The sequence below is a fragment of the Heterocephalus glaber genome, unplaced genomic scaffold (assembly GCF_053883595.1).
Source record: "Heterocephalus glaber isolate CG9 unplaced genomic scaffold, H.glaber_assembly_v1.0 deba00001553, whole genome shotgun sequence".
Lineage (NCBI taxonomy): Eukaryota > Metazoa > Chordata > Mammalia > Rodentia > Bathyergidae > Heterocephalus > Heterocephalus glaber.
In genome coordinates this window covers 14739366-14766061 of record NW_028258344.1, presented here as the reverse complement: position 1 = coordinate 14766061, position 26696 = coordinate 14739366, and the positions used below count along the sequence as shown (strand labels likewise).

Sequence of the window (26696 nt, the reverse complement as noted above, 5' to 3'; positions counted from 1 at the left end):
AAGGAAATCTAAACAGAGGCAGAGGGAAAATTCTTCTATACTGTATATGTGTAAATACCCTGTGGATTATCTCTCAGTTGATGTATTTTTACAGAGTGAGTGCTGTTGTTTGAATTCTGGCTTTTTAAATATGGCTAATGTCTACAAGTTTTCTGCAGCCTCTTAGATGATCAAAAAGAATAAAAAAAGGATCAACTTCTGCCGTACTGGCAGTATCATCCTGTCCCCTGTAAGGCCTTAAATGGTGTGCAGGTTTCTGAGTAATCAGTGGTGGTTGCACCTCTTCTGCTGGATTTAAAGCAACCATGTGGCCATCCCTGTGAAGTCCTAGCACTCTGTTCTGATAGTGCTTTCTGGAAAGACTCCTTGAGTTTATGTGTTCAGTGCAGTTGTCTTAACAAGTAGACAAGACTCCCTAATATGTGAGAGTTGATATATTGCCAAAAACCAATAAATGTACTTTAGAGGAATGTGTAAAGGTCTTTTAAAAAGAAAACACTTCATATCGATCCCCGGTACAAAAAGAAAACAAAAAACACTTCATAATTACAAATGTCTAATGTTTTGTTGGTTTTTTGGTACCAGGGATCGAACTCGGGTCCTTCCACTTGGGAGGCAGACAGCGGAACCACTGAGTTAAATCCCCAGCCCTATCTAATGTTTTTTTAAGAGATAATTTTTTGCCAGGATCAATTTCTGATTTATTATTGTTCTCATCAGAAAACTGGAATTTTACTTTCAAATATATGCTTTTGCATGCCAATAATAAAGGGTAATTTAATCTAGCTGCTTAAAAAAATGTTTCTCCTTATATATTTGAGTCAGTTATACCTCTAGAGATGAAATGCTTTTCTGTTCACCTACCTTTTATTCTGAGAGAAAACGCAAATAATAATCACTTATTTAAAAACTTACGGGATATAGTAATGATTTTCCCCCACTTTGTGGTATGACTCATCTTAACACAGTCCCTGAAGAGACGGGGTTTTGTTCTTTGCTTTGAGACTGGAAATCTAATTAATTAATATTGGATTTCTGGAGAGCAGGCAAATGGAGAGACCAGAAAGGATTGCTCTTGGAGCATCCACCCAGGAGGAAAAGGATGGTGAGAAAAAGATGAGAGAGGCATCCTTGGATAGTCTCTCCATTCGGCAGGGTCTTTCATTTGTAAAACTGCTATTAAAACATCATAGCTATTTCATGATTTTTAAAAATCTTTTTTGAAAGTGAAGAAACAATTATTTTTTATTGTTGTTCTTTTAGGTCATATTCTTTACCTAAAAAGAATAACTAATGGTTAAAGTGCAGCAGGAAGACATGATGAAGTCAAGGCACAAAGACAAATCTTTTCTTAGGCTCTGAAAATTAAATTTTAGCATCTCTCTTTGGTGTAAGAGTTCCATCTGTAATAATGAGATTTCTTAAGGTTGTGATCATATGAAACTTGGGAACTAGCTTTCTACTATTGACTTTACTGAAGGATATTTTTGTAACAGAATATATTTTTATGTTTAATGGATGCAAAATATGGAAAACTAAATACAGTTTGTGACCACTGAGAAAATTGCCTAATTTAAAAATATTAAAATAGGGTGTTTTAATATAGTAATGCTATACTTACAGAAGGATAAATATATCTAAGGATTTAAACTTATTTTTATCTGCTACATAAAAATAGGATACTCACTACTAAAATGCTCTGTAAGATAACAGTATATTATTTTTAAAAAACAACAGTATATGTCCAGTTAGCGTAACAGTATATATCAAAGAAGTCTGTGTCTTCCTCTTTCTCCCCCTCCTTCTGTTTAATTTCAAGGCTCAGCTGAACATTGAACAGAGGCGGTAATTACTTCATGAAAAGTACCCAAATAACATAAATTCAGGGCCTGTTTCATTTAGATTCCAGTTAACATTGGATAAAACCATATTTCTGAATATTTTCTGTTACCTTATGTTACTGATTTTTTTTAATATTAAGAAATGGCGAAAGCACAAATTCAATACAGAATTGAAAAATAGGTAACAAATTATCTAGAAAATACATATATTCCAAACATTCTGTTGAGGATAGGAGTAAAACGCCCTGAGTTCTTACCCTTTAGCTCTTACTTGTTTAGTTACAAGTGCTGAAAATGTCCCATTCTTAATGTACATAAATTTCATTTGTGTAAACATTCCAACTTTTTTTTTGGAGACCAGATCTTGCTGTGTAGTTCAGGCTAGCTTTGAACTCACTGTGTAGCCCACGCTGGCCTTGAACTTGTGATGATACTCTTTCAGCCTCCCCAGTGCTGGGATTACAGGCATAGGCCACCATGCCTGGCTAAACATTGCAACTTTTTAAAGTTCCCTTGAAGTTAATCTTACGGACTCAGTTGGGGCTTTCTTTCAAGTCACTTGTTTTCCTAAAATAATTTCAAATTGATCTCATGAAAAGGTTTGTTTCATTTTCAGTCAGAAATTGGTAGAGCTCTAGTTTAGATGAGAACTTTTGGCTAGTATTCCTAAGTGTTGATGTTAAAGGCCACATTAAGATTTCCTATTGGTCCAGTGCCACAAATGCATTGCCACCTGTCTTCTTGTTGCCATCCCCTCAGAATCCACTGAGTATGTGAATATTTTCAGCTATGTTGGGCCATCTTTTTCTCTTCTTTGAGCTTAAAGTCCATTCTTAGCAGATTAGCCCTTTGTTGTCTTCATTGGTTCATTGACTTGTTTTGCCCTCTTGGCTAAAGCATGAGCTCTCAGGTGACAAAGATAGTTCACTGCACAGTCAGCAACCACTGCAGCCCTCCCGAAGCCACATTTCTTCTCCTCACATGGGCTCAGGTAAGCTGCTCATCCTGTTACTGATACCTGCTGCTGCTTTTCAAAGAAACATTTATCAGTTGATTTTTTTTTTTTTGTACCGGGGATCAAACTCGGGATCTTGCACTTGCAAGGCAGATGGCAGAACCACTGAGCTAAATCCCCGGCTTATCAGTTAAATATTATAAACACAAAAAAAACCAATGTTTTTTGTCATTATAGGTAACTTTTCAGGGTGAAAATTCTTCTTTATTCAGGATTTCCAGTAGTCTCCCACATACATGTTTTATTAGATCTAAATTATGTTTTAATTAAGATTTAGACTTATCCCAAATTATATCTAATGTGTAAATTCTCAATAATAAAATATTATGTCCATTTGGCCCTGATTCTATATATCTTCTGATAAAAGTCACAAATTCTTTGCCTAAGCATGTTGCTAAAATATTAGAATGCCCAGACTAGCAGTGTTTAGGAACCTGCCTGATTGAGTTATCTTAGTAAAAGCTTTTTTGACTCTGCAAAAATATTAATAGATGAATTTAGGTCCTCAAAAAGATTGTCAGATCCTCAAAATATAAATGTCTCACAAAGTCTATAAACGGTCCTAAGTTATTATCACAAAAATTATTTTGTATTTGCTCTAAAATGCAGCAGTAATGTAGACACCACAGAAAACTGATTTCCTACTGTTATATTAGAATCTCATGTGACAATAGCTTGCAGTTTTCTAGTGTCCAGTAATAGGTACAGAGCTGTCTTTGAATGAGCCACTGTTGTTTCATTTCTCACTCTCCCTCAACATTGTTAATTTCCATTTTTTAAATTTTCTTTCTCTTATTCTTTTGTTTGTTCTCTTTTCTTCCTCTTTGTGGGGCTGGGCCTGAACCCAGGGCCTCACACTCTTCCACTTACAGCTTCACCTGCTCCTAACACTTCTAGGATCTACTACCGGTGGAGTGTCTAGTCCATCTGTCAGACACCAGATATTTTTGAAAAACTCTGAACTAGTGGCAGTGCTGGAAGGAGAATGGGAATACCTCCTAGGAATGAGCCATGATGGAAGGCTCTTCAGTCTGTATTACAACATTCCAGTTTGAGAATGATTGCTACTGCTAAAGAATATTTCTGGGTAGAGAATGGTACCCAGCAGACAGCAGGGAGGCAGAGTAAAGGCTGCAGGCCCCTCACCCTGTGGGATGTCAGTTCCTTGCTCCTGTACACTGAAGACACAACAGAAATAAGAATACAAAAGGACCGCATAAATCCGTTATACTTAGTACATGAGTTTTGAGATTTTGTATTAAGCTCACGGAGCCTTCAGTCTGAAGCATGCTAGGGCCTACATAATATAGGGCATTTAAGAGGAGTATAGGAGCCCTGCTCCATCCAAGGGGTCGGTGGGGGGGGATAGTACATGAGGAAAAATGGCCCCTGAAAACTAGATGAAGGAGCAAGTGATAGTGACATCCTGTCCCTTTTCTGAAAGGTAAGAGAGTGAGCAGAACCTAAGGAGAAATCTACCGCTTACAGAGTAAACTGGTCAAAAAAAGAATAAAAACAAAACGCAGGCCCCAGTGTACATTTACTTTAGCAATAAAAAGATCCTCGTGGTCTGGGGATTTAGCTCAGTGGCCGTGCGCCTGCCCTGCAACCACGAGGTCCTGAGTTGGATCCCCAGTAACAACAACAACAAAAAAAGATCTTCGTTAGTAGTTGGCTGAGCCAGTCCTGTGTCCTGTAGCTGGAGACTGGCTGGGAAGTTTGGATGAGACCAAGCCTGTAGAGAGCTGGCATTAAGGGAAACCCACACCATATTGAGTTATAAAAGCTACCAAACAAGTCCTGTCTCTATAGGTGGTCACAGTTTTTTAGCTCTGAGAAGTTGATGATTCAGGGAGGTAGGAGAATATGAAAAACTAGATACAGTCTGCTTGTGATAAGCTCCAAAAAAAAAATTACATACAGAATTCAATAAGGAAGAATTAATGAATACAAATAGTATGTGCTAGTAATGAGTTACATCTAAAAACAACTTTGTAATTTTTAAAGTGTGTCTTACATATCATTTTATTTATCCTTGGCCTAGTCCATGATGTACAGAAGACAGAAAAGGAAACTAAAGCCTTAGAACTGGCTTGAAGTCCTGATGTGTATAGTAAGTGGCTGAGTTTGGACCTGAACTAGGCAGGTCCTCTTTCCATTCCACTGATGAATATACGGGTCCCGGGAGGTTTCCATCATGGATGGGAGTGGCAAGATTTGGAGGACGTGGATGATTCCTAATTATATTTGAGTTTCATAAATTAGCCTGTCCAGATTTTTTTAATCTGGAATTTTAAAAACCTGCATAAAAATTTTAAAGAAAAACTTTACAAAAGTCATGAAAGCAGTTGTTTATGAGTGCTAAATTGAGTTACAGTTTGTTGGGGGTTTTTTATTTTCATTAAATCACAATGGCAACATTCAGTGTAAACAAGGGTATAATTTATTCGGGAACAAATAATTGACACATTGTTTTTGTGTTGTTTTCTAGCAGGTTGTTGATATGTATCAGTTACACTTTAAACTTTTTTTTGGTATTCTTGAAATAACTACCTTACACATATTGTTAAGTATGCATCTTTCTCCTGCGAGCTTCCCCCCCCCCCCAATAGTCTCATCTGCAGCTTGCCTGCCTTGCCAAGCTCAGTCCAGGAGCATGTGTCACACACATCTGTAGTAGATCAAAGGACATTCTCTGGATGCCTGATGGGTGTCTCGTCCCTCCACTTTAAATCCTTAAGCCCTTTGAATAGGTTAGGTACCAAATCTTTCCTGATCACTTTTTCTTTTTTCTTTTTTTTTTTTGGTACCAGTGATTGAACTCTGGACCTGCGCTTGCGAGGCAGGCGGTGGCAGCACCACTGAGCTAAATCCTCGGCTTCCTGATCACTTTAAATTAAATGTGACCAGAAGTGGAATAGTTAAAGAGTCCAGGCAGACCTTATATAGTGTCAGGTGGGGGCAACCACAGCAGGGCAGGACTTCATGATATTCTTCATCAAATATGTTATGCTACTGAATTCTGAACAACAGGCCCTCATTTATCCTAGTTTTGGGACTCTCTTGAGTAGAAACTAATTGTGCCATAGTATATGGTGGCTTCATAATCTACAGAAATGCCTGTCGGGGACTAGTGTGAAACCTAAACTCATTTACTCAGCAACCCAAAAGGAGATCAGAGCCACAGGTTCTGGAGGTGAAAAGTGAATGTTTGGTTCCTGCTTCCAGCCTTTTCTCCCACTCAGGGTCAGGGGGATGTACTGTTTTTTATAGCCAGATCTTATCCTACCAGGGAGTTTTATAAATCATTACAATAAAAATATTTTTGTGTAACTCTGCCCTTGAAGTAGCACAACCATTTCATTCACACTTCTTTTTGTTGCAGAGAAAGCAGCAGCTGCCAACATAGATGAAGTGCAGAAGTCAGACGTATCATCCACAGGGCAGGGTGTCATCGACAAGGATGCGCTGGGGCCCATGATGCTTGAGGTAGCATGCCTTCATTTTGGTTCTGTATTCTAAATTGTTGTTGATCTTCACATGATGGTAATTGCCAGTGAATACAATTTAAGAAGAACTCACATTAGTACTATATTACAGACCTCTTGAGCTCACTAACATGTACATGTTATCAGTGTGTGTTCTGGAGCCTGCTGCTAGCATGTCTGTTTGAAACTAACAGTATGGAATTAAGTTAATCAAATGAGAATATAAATTGACAGTTGAGCACTCATTTTGGAAAATTACATTCACAAGTGCTGTTGAGTGCTATGGTATATTTTAGTTTGGAATGTTACCCCAAAATTTTAAATTTTCTGTATGCCATGTACCTCTGCCTATATATCCAGGTTAAAATTTGAGAAACAAAGAGGAGGCTTCTGGTTTTTGTGTGTGCTACTTCAAACTAGCTTATTTACCTCATAAAAATGAAAACTGAAGGAATAGACAGAAGGAATTTCTAAGATTAGTATAGTGTAATGGCTCTGATCTTAACTGTGTCTTCTTTATTAACTTTGGGAAGATTTATGGCTGGCTACTGCTTAGAATTTGTGACATCTAGTTTTCCTATTTTATTAACACATACTAAATACCAACTGCTTTGCTATACCTGTTCCAAAATTAAAATTCAAGGTGTAGGCTAGAGTGAGAGAATAAAAAATGTCAGTGAATATAACAAGAAACAGGAACCTTGAGACATAAATTATGTCAGTTCTCAAGATAATTTACTTTGCTGATAATATGATGGGGTTGAAAAATACCATATGAGCGTACAGTACTGTCATAGAATCAGAAGCTTGCTGCAGCCGCCACACATATATAAGAAATTATGATTTTTAAAACAAAGATAACTAATTCTCTCTTGACCTTATTGTCACCTTTTCTTAGTTGGTGAATAATATGATTTTTATTTTTAGAAAATCTAATTCTGTGAAAATCTACCATATAATTGGGGGCAGTAGGTGGGAGAGAGAAAAAAAAGATTAAAGATCATCTGACCCAGTCTTTGTATTTACAATGACAGAATTCATTCCCTAGGGCTGGACCTGCTGGCCAAAAGCCTTTAAATGACCCAATGTTAGTTATTGTTTATCTTCCCTTGAATCACTGGCTTTAAAACATTCAACCACAATTTCCAGGGAAAAACTAGAAATACAATTAACCTGATTTTTCCATACTCATAGCAGCAGTGGAAGACCAGAGAATGCTGCTTCCCACTTGGTTCTTAGAAGCAGATAATGAAGACTGTATACCTAAGTGGACTGTTTAGAATTACATGAAAGAAAGTGGGTGATTTCTTTTGTAAAAACTTTAGAATTAAAAACAGAAAAGTGATTTGAAAATTAGAATAAGCTAAATAGTTACAGTTAGGACATTTGTATATGTCTGTGTTTATTCATCATTTCTGGTGGGAAAAATTAGAGTAGAAACTCCTGGGAAGACTTTTGAGACTTCTATAAAGAAATGCTGGACCCAGGATTTAGCTCCGTGCTTCCGCTCCCTACCTCACAAGCATAAGCCCCAAGTTCAATCGCCGATACCCCAAAAAAAGAAATGCTTGGAGTAACCATGAGACTGTGATTCAAGCCCTTTGAGTTTAAGCTCATTAATGGTAGAAAATCAGACTGCTAGATGTCAGTGAACCTACTCAAAATCAAACCAGCATTTTTGCTGTTTCAGAATGATATTTCAGAATTTAGTGCATTGAGCAAGTACCTATGTAGCAGGACTTATAGTGCTGAGTATGTTAAAGATAGTGTTTGAATCTAATGACATGGTTTGAATTTAAATCATTTACCCGTTTACATGAGATCGTTTAAACAGAAAACACGTTCTCATGGAGCTGTTCCTAGGCATAGATGCACACTCATGCTTACATCATAGCATAGTGGTTGCTAGGCAACTGAACCAAATATCAGCTTTTTTCATCAGAGGATATCATAGTGAAACACAAACAGTTTTATGAGATGAAACAATTCCATCTTTCAGGTTTTTTTTGTTTTGTTTTTGGGGGGTGGGGGTTGGTACCGGGGATTGAACTCGGGACCTTGCACTTGCAAAGCAGGTGCCGGAACCACTGAGCTAAATCCCTGGCCCCTCATCTTTCAGTTTTATTACGCCACAAATCAATCCTTTTACAGAGAAGTGGGAAGCAGTGTGTACTTTCAAAAGTGAACTATAGGTAATATAATTATGAAAATCCCTGTTGAATGTGTATCTAACACAGTGAGTTTAAAAGGAATACTTGGTACAGAGCTAATCAGCTGCCTTCCTGTCCCCCTGCCAGTGCTTACCTGTACACACAGTTCTCGAGGGTTAGTATCAGTCTACTATAAGAAAACCTGACAGAATATTTAAGAAAAACATAAAACTAGTATCACTTTTTTTTTTTTTTTTTTTTTGGTACCGGAGATCGAACTCGGGTCCTTGCACTTGCAAGGCAGGCAGCAGAACCACTGAGCTAAATCTCCAGCCAATATCACTTTTTTTTTTTAAGAAGCTTCTCACTGGTTAGCTTATATCACTTATGTTTGAGAGAGCACTTAGTTTTCCAATGAAAATAGATGTAAAGGTGGGATATATTTAATGATACCTCACAGAATAGGGGTCTGCTAAATGATAATTTAAAGAAAAAACAAACTTGAGAGAAAACAAAACACTTAAGGCTCTATCTATGCCCACAGTTACCTGTGTTGTTCATGTTAAACACATATCATGAGGAAACCAGTTGGCATAAACTGATTAGACCAGGTGGCCCTGACCAGTATCAAGCCTTTTCTAGTCTTGATCATTCACCTGATCCCTAAAACAGAGCTCTGATACTCAGTGGTCAAAAACGGGGAGCAGGGGTAATGTACCTAGGAGAAATGCACTGAACCCCAGCCTTTTGATTGCCAAGGCAGATGTGATGGGACTGGGGCGAATGGTGGAGGAGAGTACACTGCTGCTTAGGAATTGGAACCTTGACCTTTAGGGTCATGTCTGTCTAGATTCAAATTCAAGCTCTGTCACTGGCTAGTTATAAGATCTTGGGCAATCACCTAACCTTTTTGATCCCCAATTTTCTCTTCTTTAAATTGATAGAGATAGCTGGGTGTGCTGGTGCACACCTGTGATCCCAGCACTTGGAAGGCTGAAGCAGGAGGATCACCACAAATTTGAGGTCAGCCTGGGCTACATAGTGAGTTCAAGGCCACCCTGAAGTACACAGCAAGAACCTATCTCAAAAAAGCAACCAACCAACAAATAAATAAACAAAGATTCCTTCCAAAGTTTTAAATGTTGGAATGACACAATATGTAAAAGGCATAGTATTATTATCTTTACTTCCTGAAAAGATCTTAGATTCTTCATCTCTTTCCTAAACTATATTGAAGTGATGTTATGAGAAGCACACTACCATTATGTAGGTAATTTAGGAACCTGCATCTTAATCTGGAGAGCAGCACAAGCAGACTCTGTCCCATACCTGCCAAACAATAAAGGACTGGTGTTTTTTTGAAGTTCTGTGATCATCTACAATTTTAAAAGTAATAAAATTGTAGTAGCAGTAATATTTCCCCTTGATACTTTTTTCGAACTCAGGACCTTGAACTTTTGAGGCAGGCTAAATCCTTGACACTTATTTTTAAACTAAAAAAAAAAATGCCACTGACCTCTTCTTCCCACGTATAGCAAGAAAAACTGTATAACAAAATGACTGTATTGAGTTGGTATCCAACACGAAAGTTTTTAACCCTGTGAGGTAAGCCAGTCTCCATTTAAAAATACAGATAAAAAGCTGGATGCTTTTATTGGGCAGTAATGATCTCCTGATATATTAACAGTGTTTCTTGTTTAAGTTATAACAAGAAACCCTGTTCTAGGCTCTCTCCCACTAACAAAAATGGAATAATTTCTACTTTCTGAGAGAAACCTCTTTTATCTACCTATGAATTAAGTATTTCCCTTAAAGGGCTCATTCTCTTCTTAACGGTTGCATATAATTTTATTTGGCATTCTTGCTAAAGCAATTTGTATCTTTTCCTTTAGGCCCTGGATGGGTTCTTCTTTGTAGTGAATCTGGAAGGCAACGTGGTGTTTGTTTCAGAGAATGTGACACAGTATCTAAGGTATAACCAAGAAGAGCTGATGAACAAAAGTGTATATAGCATCCTGCATGTTGGGGACCACACTGAATTTGTCAAAAACCTGCTGCCAAAGTCTATAGGTAAATGATTGTCTGCTGAGCCTCCTTCTCCCCGACCCCATTCACACACATTGTATTAGTAGGAGTGGGTAAAAACAGCTGCATCCTATCAGTTGGGGGTAAGAGTGGGTAGTTTTTTTGGAGGCTCTTGGTGTTCAGTATTTAAACTTAAAACTGATCTTGAATGAATGATCATTTTGATTGTAAACTCTTTGAAGTACACATGAAAATGATTCAGAAATGTACCCATTACAACTGTTTCATGGAGTTTATTTCTATTGTTTTTTAAGAAGGTAACAAATTGCCTCACCCTATCCAATGTCAACTCAGATCTGTCCTTTTTTTTCATAACAGAAAAATAGAAAATTAAAATTTGAAATTGAACTCATTTTGAGTCCTACCTGTGAAAAGGGTATGGTGTATGTGTACTCCACATTCGAACCCTAAGGAACAAAATAGTATAGACAGTTCCCATGTATCAACCCTCGAGCCCCACATGGTCACTTTCATATCAGAGTCCTGCATTGCTCTGACACACACTGCCTCCTTAGCCCACTCAGCCTCTCAAATTTCCTGACTTCTTCACCTCATTTTGGAGTTGCTCCCCAGCAGTGTGTGTGATGACAAAGGGCCACATTCTAAAGTGGATGACTCACAGCATGGGCCCGCCTTAGTTGCTGCCTTAGAATATTGCTGTTCCCACTTACTCAGTGGTTCTTTTTTTAATATTCTCACTTAAACTGATGATGCTAAGAACATCTTCACAGATAAAAAGAAGTGTGTATTTTAATACAGAATGAGGTCAGGTCCTAAATTGTCAAGTATTTCTCTACTTTTTCTTAAAACTATATATTATCTCGTCTTATCCTTAGCACCATAAATAGCAAAAGATCCTTTTCAAATTCCATTATGGCTAGCTTTCCTTTATAGGAAAACTCATTGTTCACAATAATTGCAAATGTATGCAAAAAATGTATGAATTCTTGTATAGGATTCCTTTATTTTATTTTATTTTATTTTTGGTACCAGGGATTGAACTTGGGTCCTTGCACTTACAAGGCAGGCAGCGGAACCACTGAGCTAAATCCCCAGCCCGGGATTCTTTCAACTTACTTATTAACCTGAATAAGAACTGTTTTTCTTCTTTGCTCTTTATAGTCTCCATTATGTAAATAAGCTTTTACAAGTGTTCATAGTGAAGTAAACTTTCTGAATGTCTGAAAGACATATATAGCTAGCTGTGGTTCCTTCTGTAATTTTGAAGTAATTTGTTACAGTTGGCTGGATGTTCACTTTTTTTCTGCCTAGGGCTTCTTCCCTTTTTCATCCTCTTTAGCCTAGTCTAGTGGTCATGGGTTTAGCACCAGACTCACTATAGCACCCCTTTCCTTCTGATTGTCCACAGTGACTTTGCAGGTATATTTGCTTGTCTTAATCCCTTTTTTTTCATCTCCTATTTCATTGTCCTACTGGTCTGGGGGGGGGGGGTGGTACTGGAAATCGAACTCGGGACCTTGTGCTTGCCAGGCAGGCACAGTGCCACTGAGCTAAATCCTTAGCCGTGGTCCCATTGTTTTTAAACAAAGCATACAGAACAGTAAAGAAGAGAACAGCAAAGTGAAAGTTAAGCCTGATTCTGATTCCAGCTCTTCTAGTACTGGAACACTTCCTTGAGTGTCACTTTCCTCATCTGATTTATAAGTACATTTTAAGACTCAAAATCAGTCATTCTCTTATTTTTCATTTTCTCTAATGCATCTCAAAAAAACTGATATCTTTTGTTTAGTTCAATATCTTTCTTGAATTAATATGTACATCTTTGAGTTTTGGTACTACTAAAATAGAAGGTATGTGAAGTAGTTTTTCACATGGAAAGAAATGAATGACAACACTGTGTCTTCAAGGGTTTTTCAGTCTTACTGAGGAAATATACATGAACCAGTTAAGAAAGACTACAGTGGAATAATTCAGGAACAACCAAGTTACAGATAAAATAAAATGTCTCTAAGGTGTTAGTAAAGACAAATCTGTAGGAGGAGGCAGTGGAGGAGCCTGAGCGGTGCCTGAGTGTTTCCTGCAGAGGATCTCAGCCTTGCAGCACACATACCTTTGGGAGAGATAGTATCAGCCTCATATTTTAGGGCAGGAGCCAGGAGCAGGAGCAGGTATCTGTGGGGGACTATGATGGGTTATGGAGAGGCTCGAACTGGAAAGTGACAGATATGTTAGACGGATGAAATGGGCTAATGAGGTTGCGATTTATATATTGAAATGGGCTTATACTCTGGACTACATTAAGTCCAAGTCCTTTGGAAGAATTTGAAGCATGTGACAGTGCCATTTACAGAGTTTTGAGTAGGGGGGTCACACATCTAAAACTAGAATACAAGTAGATTGAACTAAATTCCCAAGAAATCAGAGATAGCAAACCCCCAAAATAGAAACTGTGGTATTCTAGTAACAAATAATCAAGGCGAGAACTTGAAGGGAAGCAGTCTTGGAGAAGAATAAGAAGTATAGAAGACTTTTTTGAAAATTCCAAGAATGTTCCCAAGTTGTTAAACTGTTAAGAATATTTTCCCCTCTAGATTATGAAAATATTTAGAAAAATATGAAGCACTTTGTAAAAGTAAAATAACCACATTTTTCTACACCCTTTTCATAATTGAGCAGCAGTGAATCTGGTGTTAGTTTCTTTGTAATATTGGATTACTTTTTCCTTGTTAGTAAATGGGGGATCTTGGTCTGGAGAAGCTCCCAGGCGGAACAGCCATACTTTCAACTGTCGGATGCTGGTAAAACCTCTACCCGAATCAGAAGAGGAAGGTCATGATAACCAGGAAGCACATCAGAAATATGAAACTATGCAGTGCTTTGCTGTCTCTCAACCAAAGTCCATCAAAGAAGAAGGAGAAGGTAGGACAAGACCTCTAGAATATCTTCCATATCTGTGTATTTACTCCTGTACTACTTCTTTCACACATAATTGTCTTAAAACTAGTTGTCACACAAAGAAAAATTCAGAAGCTGTTTCTTTGTTCTTTTCGGTATTTACTTTTTTTTCTGATAAATCAACTTTTGACTCTATTAAATAGCTAGTGACTACTGTACCAGTGCAGCTCTAAACACTGGAGGATCCTGGGTTCCTTTGAATGTGTCATGCAAGCAATATGCCACAACCCTAGGGATTTTTGCCCATAGATACAAACATTTTTCATATACTTTCAAGTTTATTCATGTCTACTGGGTCCACGTGTACTGTGATAGAATGGTAATTAAGAAAAGATAGAGGTGGATGTGGGAAATGGAGGGGCCTCAAACTATATAAGCTTACTAGACTATTACCCAAAAAGACGTCCTGATGAGTACCCTCCATACCCTCCAAGCAAGCCAGTCCATACAGCTGCAGGTCACTCTCTGTCGTATAAGACAGCTTGGAAGAATACATTTTGCATATGAAGCAGAAGGAAAAGAGGTAATGATCACTAGTGGAGAGAAACATCCTGGGCTGCCTAATAGACTTATCCCCTCCTAATTCAGCCACTCACCACCTCTGTGACTGGGAAAGTTCCTTACACCCTCTCTGAGCATCAATTCATTATCAGTCAAAGACATCAATATAGTATTAGTATCCAATAAATTTTAAATGAATATTCCTGAACCATAGTTTCCATTGAATACTAGTTATTGAGTAGTTATTTAAAGTATGTAGCTAAGCATGGTAGTGCACACCTATAATTCCAGAACTCAGGAAGCTGAGGCAGGAGGATTACCTTGAGTTCAAGGCCATCCTGAACTACATAGTGAGACCTTGTCTCAAAAAAGACAAAAAATAAAATAGGGAAATATATTTACATTTAAATTTTATTGGAAACAAATTATTGGAGCAGTTATAGATGTTAAAGTATTTCAAAATTTTAACTTTTGTTTAGATTTATAACCTTAAAATGGTTCTGTTTTATGTAACAAAAGTACTGCCAATTCATCCATGATTATATTCTAGTGATGAAAAAATGGTGTTGCTAATTTATTATTTTGTGCTTCGTATTTAAGCACATTTTGTACATTTAAAATCAGATTCTGTGTGTTAATACAATGTTGCACAAGAGCAGGATTTCTGAGCCACAGTATGCTCAGGTTTGAGACCCAGCTTTGCCCAAGTTTTGTAGTATGCTGGGCAAGTTCCTTAAACGTTGTGCTTTGGTTTTGTTCTGTTTAGTGGAAATTCTTGAGACTACCTGCCTCAGAGTTTTAAAGAGGATCCAGTGAGTTGATAACATGTAAAGCAGCTAGAAAGATGTTTGTCTCATATTAAATGTCCCATACTTCAGCTCTTATTTTGGTAATGATGGCAGTTACTCTGTGCGTGTGGATGCGTGTGCGTGCGTATGCATGTGCGTGCATGCGCATGCACACACGCTGCTGGGTTTGAACCCAGGGCCTTTGCATGCCGAGCACTTGCTGTACCACTGAGCCATGCTCCAGCCCTAGTGATGATTACATTCTAATTTTGAAATACCAACTATTACTGGATATATTTCAGGAAAGTCTTTCCAAGTTTAAAGGTGAACAATCAAATCAGTTCAGTGGCGCTACAGCTGCCTGGCAATCACAAAGTCCTGAATTCGACCCCTGGTACACCCCAAAAAATGAAAAATGAATCAGTGACGTAAGATATGAAGAGATTACTCTATTCTTTTTAACAGCTTTTTATGTCTTTTTTAAACTGTGCTGTGCAGTGTGGCCTGCAAGTTACAAAGTTAAATGAAACATTTTCCCATTCTCCAGAAGTGAACCCCAATGCATAAAACAATTGAAGAGGGTAAAGAATAGATGCTTAACAGTGGTAGTGAGAGAAACTAACCATGATCAAAATTCTAAATTGTATTCCAGCTCTTGCAGCACACACTCATAGGTACTGTGGGAGTTGTTCTCTGAAACTGTGTCCAGACTCAGTTATATTCTTTGTTTTCAATGTCATATTGCTGAGGTAGAGCTACCTACATAGTTTGATAGAAGCTTCAGTTTTTCTGTCTCATGTTAAACCTAAAATTCAAAAAGCAAACCCCTCTTAAAACAAAATATCATATTTTGGTTTTCATCATTTTGTAAGTCGTTATAAGTTAAATTACTCTCAGCTGTTTAATAAGAAAGATTCTGTTCTTTTCCTCCCTGGGGAGATGGTGTCTGATTGTTGGCCCTCTGCACACTGATGTACTCGCATCACATGTGTTGTGTGGCTTCGCCTGTGTATCCTCTGCTCCCAGCTCCTCCTGCACAGCATGTTCTCCCTCCCTCCCAGATATCTCCCACATTGTTGAAGAAGAATGCAGTGAGAAGCTGAGGGACCTGCTGTTTTTCTCATCTTCCCTTATCCATTTACACAACTCTGCAGTCATAAATGTTCAAGTATGTCTGAATCACTTTAAAGCCCCAAATGGTAAACATAAATGTATATGATTTCAGATTTGCAGTCCTGCTTGATTTGTGTGGCAAGAAGAGTCCCCATGAAGGAAAGACCAGTTCTTCCCTCATCAGAAAGTTTTACTACTCGTCAGGATCTCCAAGGTAAATTTTATTTTGAGAAGTCATTTCAGAATAATAGATATTTGTGAATGCAAGGAATATATTTAGAAGACTGGTAAAAGTGTTGCTGGTAGGGTAGAAGTACTGAGGAGCTGGAGGATCAAAGAGAAGGAGAAAGACTTATTTTCATCAAATGTCCTTTTGTTTCATGCCTTCTCCCTATCTGCAGGTTCCTTATCTTTTTATTCAACCAACCACAAATGAAAAATATTCAGGAGGGCCGGGGATTTAGCTCAGTGGTTCCGCTGCCTGTCTTGCAAGCCGCCTGTCTTGCAAGCGGAAGGATCCGAGCTCAATCCTGATACCAAAAAAAAAAAAAGTATTCAGGAAAACAAAATTGCATACAGACTTTTTTCTTATCATATCTCCCTAAGTAACATAGTGTAACACCCATTTACAGAGAATTTGCATTGTATTAGGAAGTAATCAAGATGATTTAAAGTATACAGGAGAATACTTTAAAGTAGTAGGTTACATACAAATGCTATTTTATATAAAGAACTTGAGCATTCATGGATTTGGGTATTCATGGGGAGAAGTAGGTTCCAGAACCAAAGCCCCACATACCGAGGTATGATTATAAATAAATGTATGTAGGGGGGTGTGGTAGCACATACCTGTGATCCCAGCACTCAGGAGGCTGAGCTGGGAGGATCACTACTAGTTTGAGGCCAGCCTGGGCTACTTAATAAGTTCAAGCCCAGCCTGAATTGCGTAGCAAAACTGTGTCTCAGAAAACCAAAAATAAATAAACAAATGTATGTATTTTTTAATTTTAATTCTTTCTATAAAGAATAAATGAGTACGTGTAATTCCTACTGTTATCTCATAGGCAAGATCACTTCTCTGGATACTAGTACCATGAGAGCAGCCATGAAACCAGGCTGGGAGGATCTGGTGAGAAGGTGCATCCAGAAGTTCCATGCACAGCATGAAGGGGAATCTGTGTCCTACGCTAAGAGGCATCATCATGAAGGTATGCTTCTCGGAGTGGTGATTTTCTTCAAGCGAACTTTATGAAGATAATTGTTTCCTGGGGGAACATTCTCTCAGACAGTGGTTTCTGAAGCTCACCTTGGAGTCAGCTGGTGGCTCAGTGTTCTGTGCTTGCATCATTTGCCCTGATTGCTGCCATTGGAAGGAGAGGTACAGGAGATCTCTACGTCAGAAGACCATGCTGAAGGAGACAGAGCAGGATGATGGAGAAAGGGAGGAGGGAAGAGGTTATTTTCTTTGCTCCCATGGCTTCCAGATGTATGACAAAACAGCAAGGCACTGTCTAAAGAAATAGTATCGGGGGCTGGGGATGTTGCTCAGTGCCACCATGCCTGCCTGCCAAGCACAAGGTCCTGAGTTCAATTCCCAGTATCAGGGAAAAAAACAAATAGTATCTGGTTCATAAGAGAAATGGAAATAGGAATAAATGAAATTTGCAAGAATGAGTGAATCCATGGCCGAGCAAACGGGCATCCCAAGCCCTCCTTCAGGGTGATTAACAGCAGACTTCAGATGTTTCCAGAAGTCTCAAAGAGGTGAATGACTTGTCTCAGGTTATAGACTTAATAGGACATCTGGAACTAAGGCCTTCGAAGTCATCTTTTAGGAATAATGCTGCCCTTGTTGAGTATCTGATCTTTGTGTGGCCTTGTCCCTTTGCATCATTTCATTAACCCTATCAGCAGCCACCTGATGAATTTGTGGACGAGGGAGTTGGGGCAGGTCCAGGGACTCTCCAGGATTCAGTCAGTATCAGCTCAGGACGTCCCCTGGCCTGCCCTGGTGCTCACTCCTGGTGTGCTGCTCTCAAAAGTTTTTCCACAGAAGCACTTTTTCTCGAGTGCATTATGGTTTTCATTTAAAGAAGTGAGAACCAAGAAGAGATACTTTTGCTTTAGTAAGTGCTTAGTGGGTGAGGGAGACACTTTTCTTCTTTCTATGCCTGATGAGTGCAGTTGGTTAATATGGGCCATGCAGCATGAGGGACTCATGGCAGAGCAGTGTACCTCATTATAAAGTGGACAATTGTCTGCATCTTTTTTATAACTAATTATTGAAAATGGAGACATCGTTTGTCATCACAGTAATGTGCATTTGTAACCTTGGCATTTTGCCAGTAAGGTTTGTATGTTTAAACTTTTTAGATCCCTTTTTTTTTTTGGTACTGGGGATCGAACTTGGGACCTTTTGCTTTCGAGGCAAGTGGTGGAACCACTGAGCTAAATCCCCGGCCCTAGATCGCTTATAAAGCAGTACAAATCACAATAAATGAACTCACTCTTTCTCCCTTATTTTTTCTCCTCAACTCATCTTTTTCATCCTTATTTCTTAAAAATTAAGCACATATTTTCGCTGCCTGCTGCACAAGCACAAAGACCCAAGTTCAATCCCTGGTACCGAAAAAAAAAACAAAAAAGCACATAATCCAACAATTTGTTACTTAAGTTGGAAGGAGTAAGAGAAAATACAGATACTATCTTTGATGGGAATCAATATTTAACATACTGTTTCACTGTATCTGGCTTGAAGTAAATAATAACAACAGAAAGTAAGAAATCACCAGGGCCAAGGATTTAGCTCAGTGATTCCCCTTCCCACCTCGCAAGCACAAGGTCCTAAGTTTGATCCCGGGTACCAAAAAAAGAAAAAGAAATCACCATAAGCCAACGTGTTCAGTGACCCTGGGACCTGAATAGCAGTGCCCTACTTTTTTTTTCCATTAAGTTTATTGGTACATTTTAGGTATACAATACAGTTACATTCATCATTGGCATCTTGTACCTTTACATGATGTATCCTGATTCTTATTTTTTCCCCATTCCTCTGTCCTCCCTACACTCCCTCCACCCCTTCCCTATTTACAAAGACTTTGTTCCCATTTTTTTCCTTTTCTCATGTTTTTTCTTTCCTTTCCCCTACTCCTTCCACTTCCCCTACTCCTTTAGACCTTTTCTTCCTATTTCACAATATCAATTATACATTTTGATTCTTATTTACACTTTGTAGTTTTTCACACCAGAGAAACTATTTGGTATCTAAACATGTGTATCCTATTTATTTCACTTAAGAGTATGACCTCAATGTGCATCCACTTAGCTATAAATGTCTCTAGTTTCTCATTCTTTATGCCTGAGTACTACTCCATTTTATTTTTAAAAATCACATCTTCTTTATCCAGTCTCCAGTTGATGGGCAATTGGGCTGTTTCTGACAACCTACAATGTGGGAAAAAAATTTTACCAGCTGTTCCTCAGACAAAGGTCTAACTATCTAGAATATATCAAGAACTCAGGGCGGGGAAATTAGCTCAGTGGTTCCACCAGCTGCCTCGCAAGTGCAAGGATCCAAGTTTGATTCCCCAGTAGTACCAAAAAGAAAAAAAAAATCAAACTCCCCAAATATAAAGACCCAATTCAAAAATGGGCATCTGAAATGAACAGACATTTCTCAGACAAACAAGTAAAAGCAGCAAATAAACATATGCAAAAATGTTCAACATCACTGGTCATTTGAGAGGTGCAGATGAAAACAACACTGAGATTCCACCTCACCCCAGAAAGAATGGCTGCTATCAAGAAATCAACCAATAACAAATGCTGGTGGGGCTGTGGGAAGAAAGGAACCCTTCATTGTTGGTGGGAGTGTAGACTTGTGCAACCACTGTGGAAATCAATATGGAGATGCCTCAAAGAACTAGGATTAGAAGTCCCATTTGACCCAACTATTCCCCTGCTGGGTATCTTCCAAAAGAATTAAAAGAATCATACCACAGTGATATATGCGCACCCATGTTTATAGTGACACAGTTTGTAATAGCCCTACATTTAATTCTGTGTCTTCCTCATTCTTTACAAGAAGGTTTGCATGGATGTACCAAACACTGTGCTAGGTTTAAACAGATGAGGCTACCGAAAGGAAACCCATATAGACTTGCATACTTGCCAAATAGGTAATTTTTCACAGTGAATGGAAGTCACTGAACGGTTTTGTAAATGGGGCAGCTTGCTAAATGGTTCAGGTACACGCACATGCATGCTTAGCAGAGATGCTAAATGTAGGCCAGCGGAAATGGAAAATCTTAAGGGATACAGCCAAGGTCAGATAAAATTCTGAAATCATAAGCCACTGGGAATGTGCATCCTGTTATAAAAATTGTATTTACATTGCATTTTAGGTACATATTTATTGTGCAAAGCAAGACACACATCTCATCTGTACAGTCATTCATTTCCAGTACTGCCATTTCACAGTAACTATGCAACAGTTGATGGTAGAAAGTAATACTAAGCACGGTATCTAATTGAAACTGCAGGGGAGTCATTAGACAAACTGTCCAAAATGAAATTTTACCATGAAATCAGAGTGTACACTCTCTCTCTCCCTATATCCCCCCCCCCCCGCCCCGGTGTGTAACTTGTGGCAATTTTGTGGCGTGGTGAATGTTGCTTTGGGTCTAACTATTCAGCCCACAAAATTTGTTCTGAGGATAACGTGGGACAGACCTTTTTAAAATAGTTTAAGAAGCCAGGTGTGGTTATGCATGCCTGTAATCCCAGCACTTCGGAGGCTGAAGCAGGAGGATCCCTGTGAGTTCAAGACTGGCCTGGGCTACATAGTGAGTTTGAGGCCAGCCCGAACTACATAGCAAGACCCTGTCTCAAAAAAATAAAGTAGTTCAAGAGACAACTAGATTACATGGCTCTTTTTTCCCAATTGAAATACTCTTTTTTGAAGTACTGGATAGTTATAAAATACCATTGGTTGACAAAATAAATCTCAAGATTTTTTTAGAGAAATTAGCCAGTGTGATAGTGCATTCCTGTCATCCCAGCGCTCAGAAAGCTGAAGCAGGAGAGTTGTCATTAGTTCAAGGCCAGCCTGAACTACACAGCAAGACCCTGTCTCAAAACAAACAAAACCAAAAAAAATATATTTATATATTTTAGAGAGAATATGTTAACCTAATTGGTTTATTACTGTATATTGTCTTCTTTTGTCAATTGTCTCAAAAATGGAAGTATATGGGGCTAGGGATTTAGCTCTGTAGCAGCACACCTGCCTGGCAAGCGCAAGGTCCTGAGTTTGATCCCTGGTACCAAAAAAAATAAAGAATGGAAGTATCTTTGATCCCCGGTACCAAAAAAAGAATGAAAGTATCTGAAAGTTAAAATAAAACAATGACACATCAGCAAAATTTGTATTTTATTGTTTCAGTTTTCTTTAGCCTTTTTTTCCTCTGAAAAGATTATTCTGATTGTTTTTTACTTAATGTCATAGGCATGGAAATAATACTTCTTACAGCATGAGAGACAAAATTGAAGAAAAGGAGTATGAGATGATGCATGCACCAGTGTTACTTCTAGATTAATATTCAGAGAGCATAATTAATACCAAATATTTTAATGTTTGTATTGTAAAGGAATCAAAAGCAAATTGTTCATGTCTATAAGGTATTGTTTTGTTTTGTTTTGTTTTGTTGTGTTTTTGGTCCGGGGATTGAACTCAGGTCCTTGCGCTTGTGCAGCAGGCAGGAAAACCACTGAGCTAAATCCCCGGCCCTTATAAGGTATTTTTTGAACTTTTTTTTTTTGGTATCGGGGATCAAACTTGGTCCTTGTGCTTGCGCAGCAGGCGGCAAAACCACTGAGCAAAATCCCCGGCCCCTAAACATTTTTATATCATTGGAAATCTTACTTTTATCTGATGTTTGAAACCATTTACACACTGTTTTGCCCTGATACTGAAGATTTAAGAGCACATTTGGAGCCAAGCTGTTACTCTTTTTCATAACAAAAATAATTACTAAATTTATGGATATTTTGAGTAGAAAGTAAATGTGCTTTTATAATGCTTTACTGTTATGAAGTCTTACTCTTTTTTAACATGTTGGTAGGAAAATAACAAGAAACTTATTTAAGTTTATTACTGTTATTATGCCTCTGCCCATTAGTTTTCTTTTTCCCTAAACATATATTGTTTCCTTGTTTGCCTTCAGTACTGAGACAAGGATTGGCATTCAGTCAGATCTATCGTTTCTCCCTGTCCGATGGCACTCTTGTTGCTGCGCAAACGAAGAGCAAACTGATCCGTTCTCAGACTACTAATGAGCCTCAGCTTGTAATATCTTTACACATGCTTCACAGGTAATGCTAACTGTAAGAACTCATTTTCCCAGGTTGAGAGAAAATATTACAAAAGCAACAAACTGTCCTACAGCTTTGCAGGTTTGTTAGACATTTCTGTTCATCAATCCTGGTAGCATATAGTATAAAATTAGGTTGTCATGAACTCTTGATTAAAAACTAGCTCATAACATTGGCAAGTTAGAGTTACCCTTTGAATTTTAGCCTTGAAAATTTGGCTGAAAGAACACATCACACTAGCTTCACTCCAATGTGATCGTCCTTTACAATGAAATTGATCTGCTCCTAGTGGCAACACAGGCAAGACAGGAATACTGAAACCAGTAGCATGATTTCTGATCTTGTGTGTTTAAATCTAAAACCTTCACGTGTATACATGTAGAATGTTTTAGATTTAGGTTTTTGTTTCTGGATTTAAGTTAGCTTTTGGATATTAGACTTCAAACTGAAGAGTGATAGACTTTTATAATAAAGGAAAGAAAAGTGAATGTTGACTTAAAAATAAATATCAAAAACCGTGTTGTTTTAAGAGCATACATTAAAGAAAATGATTAAATTTGAAGTTACATGAATATTTATGTATGTGTGCTATGAAACTTTATGAGGTACAATCAGAAGGTAAATAGAGTTGCTCTGGTTGAAGAGTCCCATTTCTCAATTATTTATTATGTAGGAATAAAAAAATCAGGCAGCCCTGATTGCCAGCTGTTAATAAATCTAACTTCAAAGTGAAACATTTTGAAAGTGATTACAGGTGTGCCAGATTGCACCCACCTAGCTGAAGGCTGATAGTGTGACATCTTGTGAAACCTGTTTTGTTTGGATTTGTGAGCATGTTTAGTATCTCACAAGTGACTGCCAGAGCTGAAAATGAAAGTTCACTGGGCTTGGGAAATCATCTTGTTCTGAAAACCTGCTTTTAGTCCCTTAGTTAAGGGGCAGGTTGGAGTTATCCAAGAGTGAAGGAATAAAATCACAGAGATCACTCCAAAGCTCCCTCCTATGTCAGCTCTTAGGCCCTGACTTGGAGTTGGGGAGGTGAGTGGAAATTTGTTAGACAAGGTGATCTAATTCCAAACAGTTTTAACAGCTCTCTTAGTTCTAGACCCTGCAGTCCCTGTATAGTTAGGGACAAGTTTTCCTCTCTATATTTGCAGTCCATCTTGAGCCCAGGTAATGTATAGCAGAGCTCTTGAGCCCTACAGATGTGTTTATTGTTAGGAATTGTAATTTCTGGCAAATATTTGAAGACAGCTATACTTGTTTGGATCATTTCTTTGACAGTACAAGCTGTGTTCCTCATGAGGAAGATATATATGTAATTGGAGCCCCTCTAATACCCTGTCTGCTGTACGAAGTGCAATGTCAGTATGGTAGTAGTCAAATTTAAACATACCCCCTCTGTAAAACCACAGACATCTTAATGAGTTGCCTCAAAAACATCCCCCTTGGTCTAAAACTGTGCATGTTCAGTCTTGTCTGTAATTGCAGATGGTTTCATCCCAGTATTGTCTATCCTTTAAATGCAGTCTGTGCTTGTAGAGAAAAGAAGCCATCTCATTTTTCAAAATTAATAACAACTTGTGAAGTATTTTCCTTTTATCTTACATTTCTTTCTTTCCTCATTATACAGAGAGCAGAACATATGTGTAATGAATCCGGATCTGACTGGACAAGCAATGGGGAAGCCATTGAATCCAATTAGCTCTAGCAGCCCTGCCCATCAGGCCATGTGCACTGGGAACCCAGGTCAGGACATGACCCTCAGTAGCAATATAAATTTTCCCATAAATGGCCCAAAGGAACAAATGGGCATGCCCATGGGCAGGTTTGGTGGTTCTGGGGGAATGAACCATGTGTCAGGCATGCAAGCAACCACTCCTCAGGGTAGTAACTATGCACTCAAAATGAACAGTCCCTCACAGAGCAGCCCTGGCATGAATCCAGGGCAGCCCAACTCCATGCTCTCACCAAGGCATCGCATGAGCCCCGGAGTGGCTGGCAGTCCTCGCATCCCACCCAGTCAGTTTTCCCCTGCAGGAAGCTTGCATTCCCCCGTGGGAGTCTGCAGCAGCACAGGAAATAGCCATAGTTATACCAACAGTTCCCTCAATGCACTTCAGGCCCTCAGCGAGGGGCACGGGGTCTCATTAGGGTCATCGTTGGCTTCACCAGACCTAAAAATGGGCAATTTGCAAAACTCCCCAGTTAATATGAATCCTCCCCCACTCAACAAGATGGGAAGCTTGGACTCCAAAGACTGTTTTGGACTTTATGGGGAGCCATCGGAAGGCACAACTGGACAGTCTGAGAGCACCTGCCATCCTGGAGAACAGAAAGAGACAAACGATTCCAGCATGTCCCAGGGGGCAAGTGGTGAGAGAGCCGAGGGACAGAACAGGTTGCACGACAGCAAAGGGCAGACCAAGCTCCTGCAGCTGCTGACCACCAAGTCTGACCAGGTGGAGCCTTCACCCTTACCCAACTCTTTGTCGGATACAAACAAGGACTCCACAGGTAGCTTGCCCAGCTCTGGATCCACCCATGGGACCTCACTCAAGGAGAAGCATAAAATTTTGCACAGACTCTTGCAGGACAGCAGTTCCCCTGTGGACTTAGCCAAGCTAACAGCGGAAGCCACAGGCAAAGAACTAAGTCAAGAGTCCACCAGCACAGCTCCTGGGTCAGAAGTGACTATTAAACAAGAGCCAGTGAGCCCCAAGAAGAAAGAAAATGCACTACTTCGCTATTTGCTAGATAAAGATGATACTAAAGATATTGGTTTACCAGAAATAACCCCCAAACTTGAGCGACTGGACAGTAAGACAGACCCTGCCAGTAACACAAAGCTAATAGCTATGAAAACTGAGAAGGAGGAGATGAGCTTTGAGCCCAGTGACCAGGTGAGTTTCCTAATATCCTCTCCTTAGAATGCTAATTTGTGTATACCAAGGATTTTTTCCACAGGGCTTTTGGAGGCCTCAAGTGATTTCATAAAAATCTCCTTTGTGACCTTTACCTTGAAACAGGGTTAATTCTTACCAGAGTTGTGTGTTTCAAGCACTTCCCCAGCAAAAAGTGACACCATTACCTGGATCATCAGGCTTTGCCGCCGTTCAGCCTGCCATCCTAGTACAAAGCAGTTGTAGACCCTGAACAACTGTGGGTGTGCTCCAGGAAAACTTCACTTATGGATGCTGAAGTGTATGGTTTTCATGGAGCACAAAATATTTTTCTTCTTTTCTGTAACCACTATAAAAAGGTAAATCCAGCCATAGTTTGCTGACCCCTAAATTGGAGATAATCACATTCTCAAAACTGTGTTTTGTCAGAACGGACTTAATTGGATTATTCCTTATTTACTTTTCTCTCTTTTTAAGATCAGAGTTTAGCTGGTTTGCAAACCCAGTGAAGATCATTCTACCTTGCTTTCTTCTCCATCAACCCTTCCAATTAATGTAGAAGAATGTCTCAGAGCATTGGTATAAACAATACTTTAGACCAGGTGGGGTGGCACATGCCTTTAATCCCAGCCCCAGCTATGCATGAGGATCTCATATCCAAGGCCAGTCTGTACCACTTACCATGGCCCTGTTTTGAAATTTAAAAATCAAAAGTCCTGAGGCATAGTTCAGTGTGGGGCCTTGGATTTAGTCCCCAGTACCACCCTCCAATAAAGAAGAAAATTTAAGAGGAAATGGATAGGAGAGGTAAAGGTAGATTCAGTGTTAGTATATCTAAGCCATCATCTGTAAATTTAAAACTAAAATAACAGGTTACATTATCAGTTGTGCTTGTCTGAAAAATGAATGCCCTGAAAAAGATGAAGAACATCCAAGGTGATGTTCAAAATCATTTTTAATTGACAAAACAGAAGTCATATATTTATGGTAAACAGCATGATGTTTTAAAATAAGTATACATTGTGGAATGGCTAAATCAAGCTCATTGACATGCCTTACCTCACAATCTGATCATTTTTTTGTAGAGTAAATGCTTAACATCTACTCTTAGCAATTTTCAAATGTATATTATTGACTGTAGCACACGTTGTACGTTTCTGAAATTTATTTGTCCTAACTGAAATTCTGTATTCTTTCCAACATCTCAACCTCCTTTTTTCACAATTATTCTTTTTGTTTGTTTGTTTTTTGGTACTGGGGATCGAACTCAGGTCCTTGGGCTTGCACAGCAGGCAGGAAAACCACTGAGCTAAATCCGCGCCCTTTTCACTATTACTCTTAATAGTATTCCAAGGTTGGGCCGGGATTTAGCTCAGTGGTTCCTGTGCCTGCCGAGCAAGCGCAAGGACCCCGGTAAGATCCCCGGTACCAAAAAACCCAAAAAAAATAGTATTCCAAGGTGGTAACAGCATCATAGGGAAAAAGAAACCATTCATATTTTTCTTTCTTTAGAAAGGGAGTGGG

General features: G+C 38.9%; 1 protein-coding gene across 17 annotated transcripts in view; it reads left to right on the top strand.

Moving 5' to 3' along the window:
* Ncoa2 (nuclear receptor coactivator 2) overlaps window positions 1-26696 on the top strand; it is a 279931-nt gene that overhangs the window by 210851 nt on the left and 42384 nt on the right. For all 17 annotated transcript variants that reach the window (XM_087190446.1, XM_087190438.1, XM_087190448.1 and 14 more), the window contains 7 exons: window positions 6242-6345; window positions 10387-10564; window positions 13271-13459; window positions 16010-16111; window positions 16962-17105; window positions 22122-22269; window positions 23903-25172. In XM_087190446.1, the coding sequence (XP_087046572.1) occupies window positions 6242-6345; window positions 10387-10564; window positions 13271-13459; window positions 16010-16111; window positions 16962-17105; window positions 22122-22269; window positions 23903-25172 (2135 nt within the window). The remainder of the gene's footprint in view (window positions 1-6241; window positions 6346-10386; window positions 10565-13270; window positions 13460-16009; window positions 16112-16961; window positions 17106-22121; window positions 22270-23902; window positions 25173-26696) is intronic.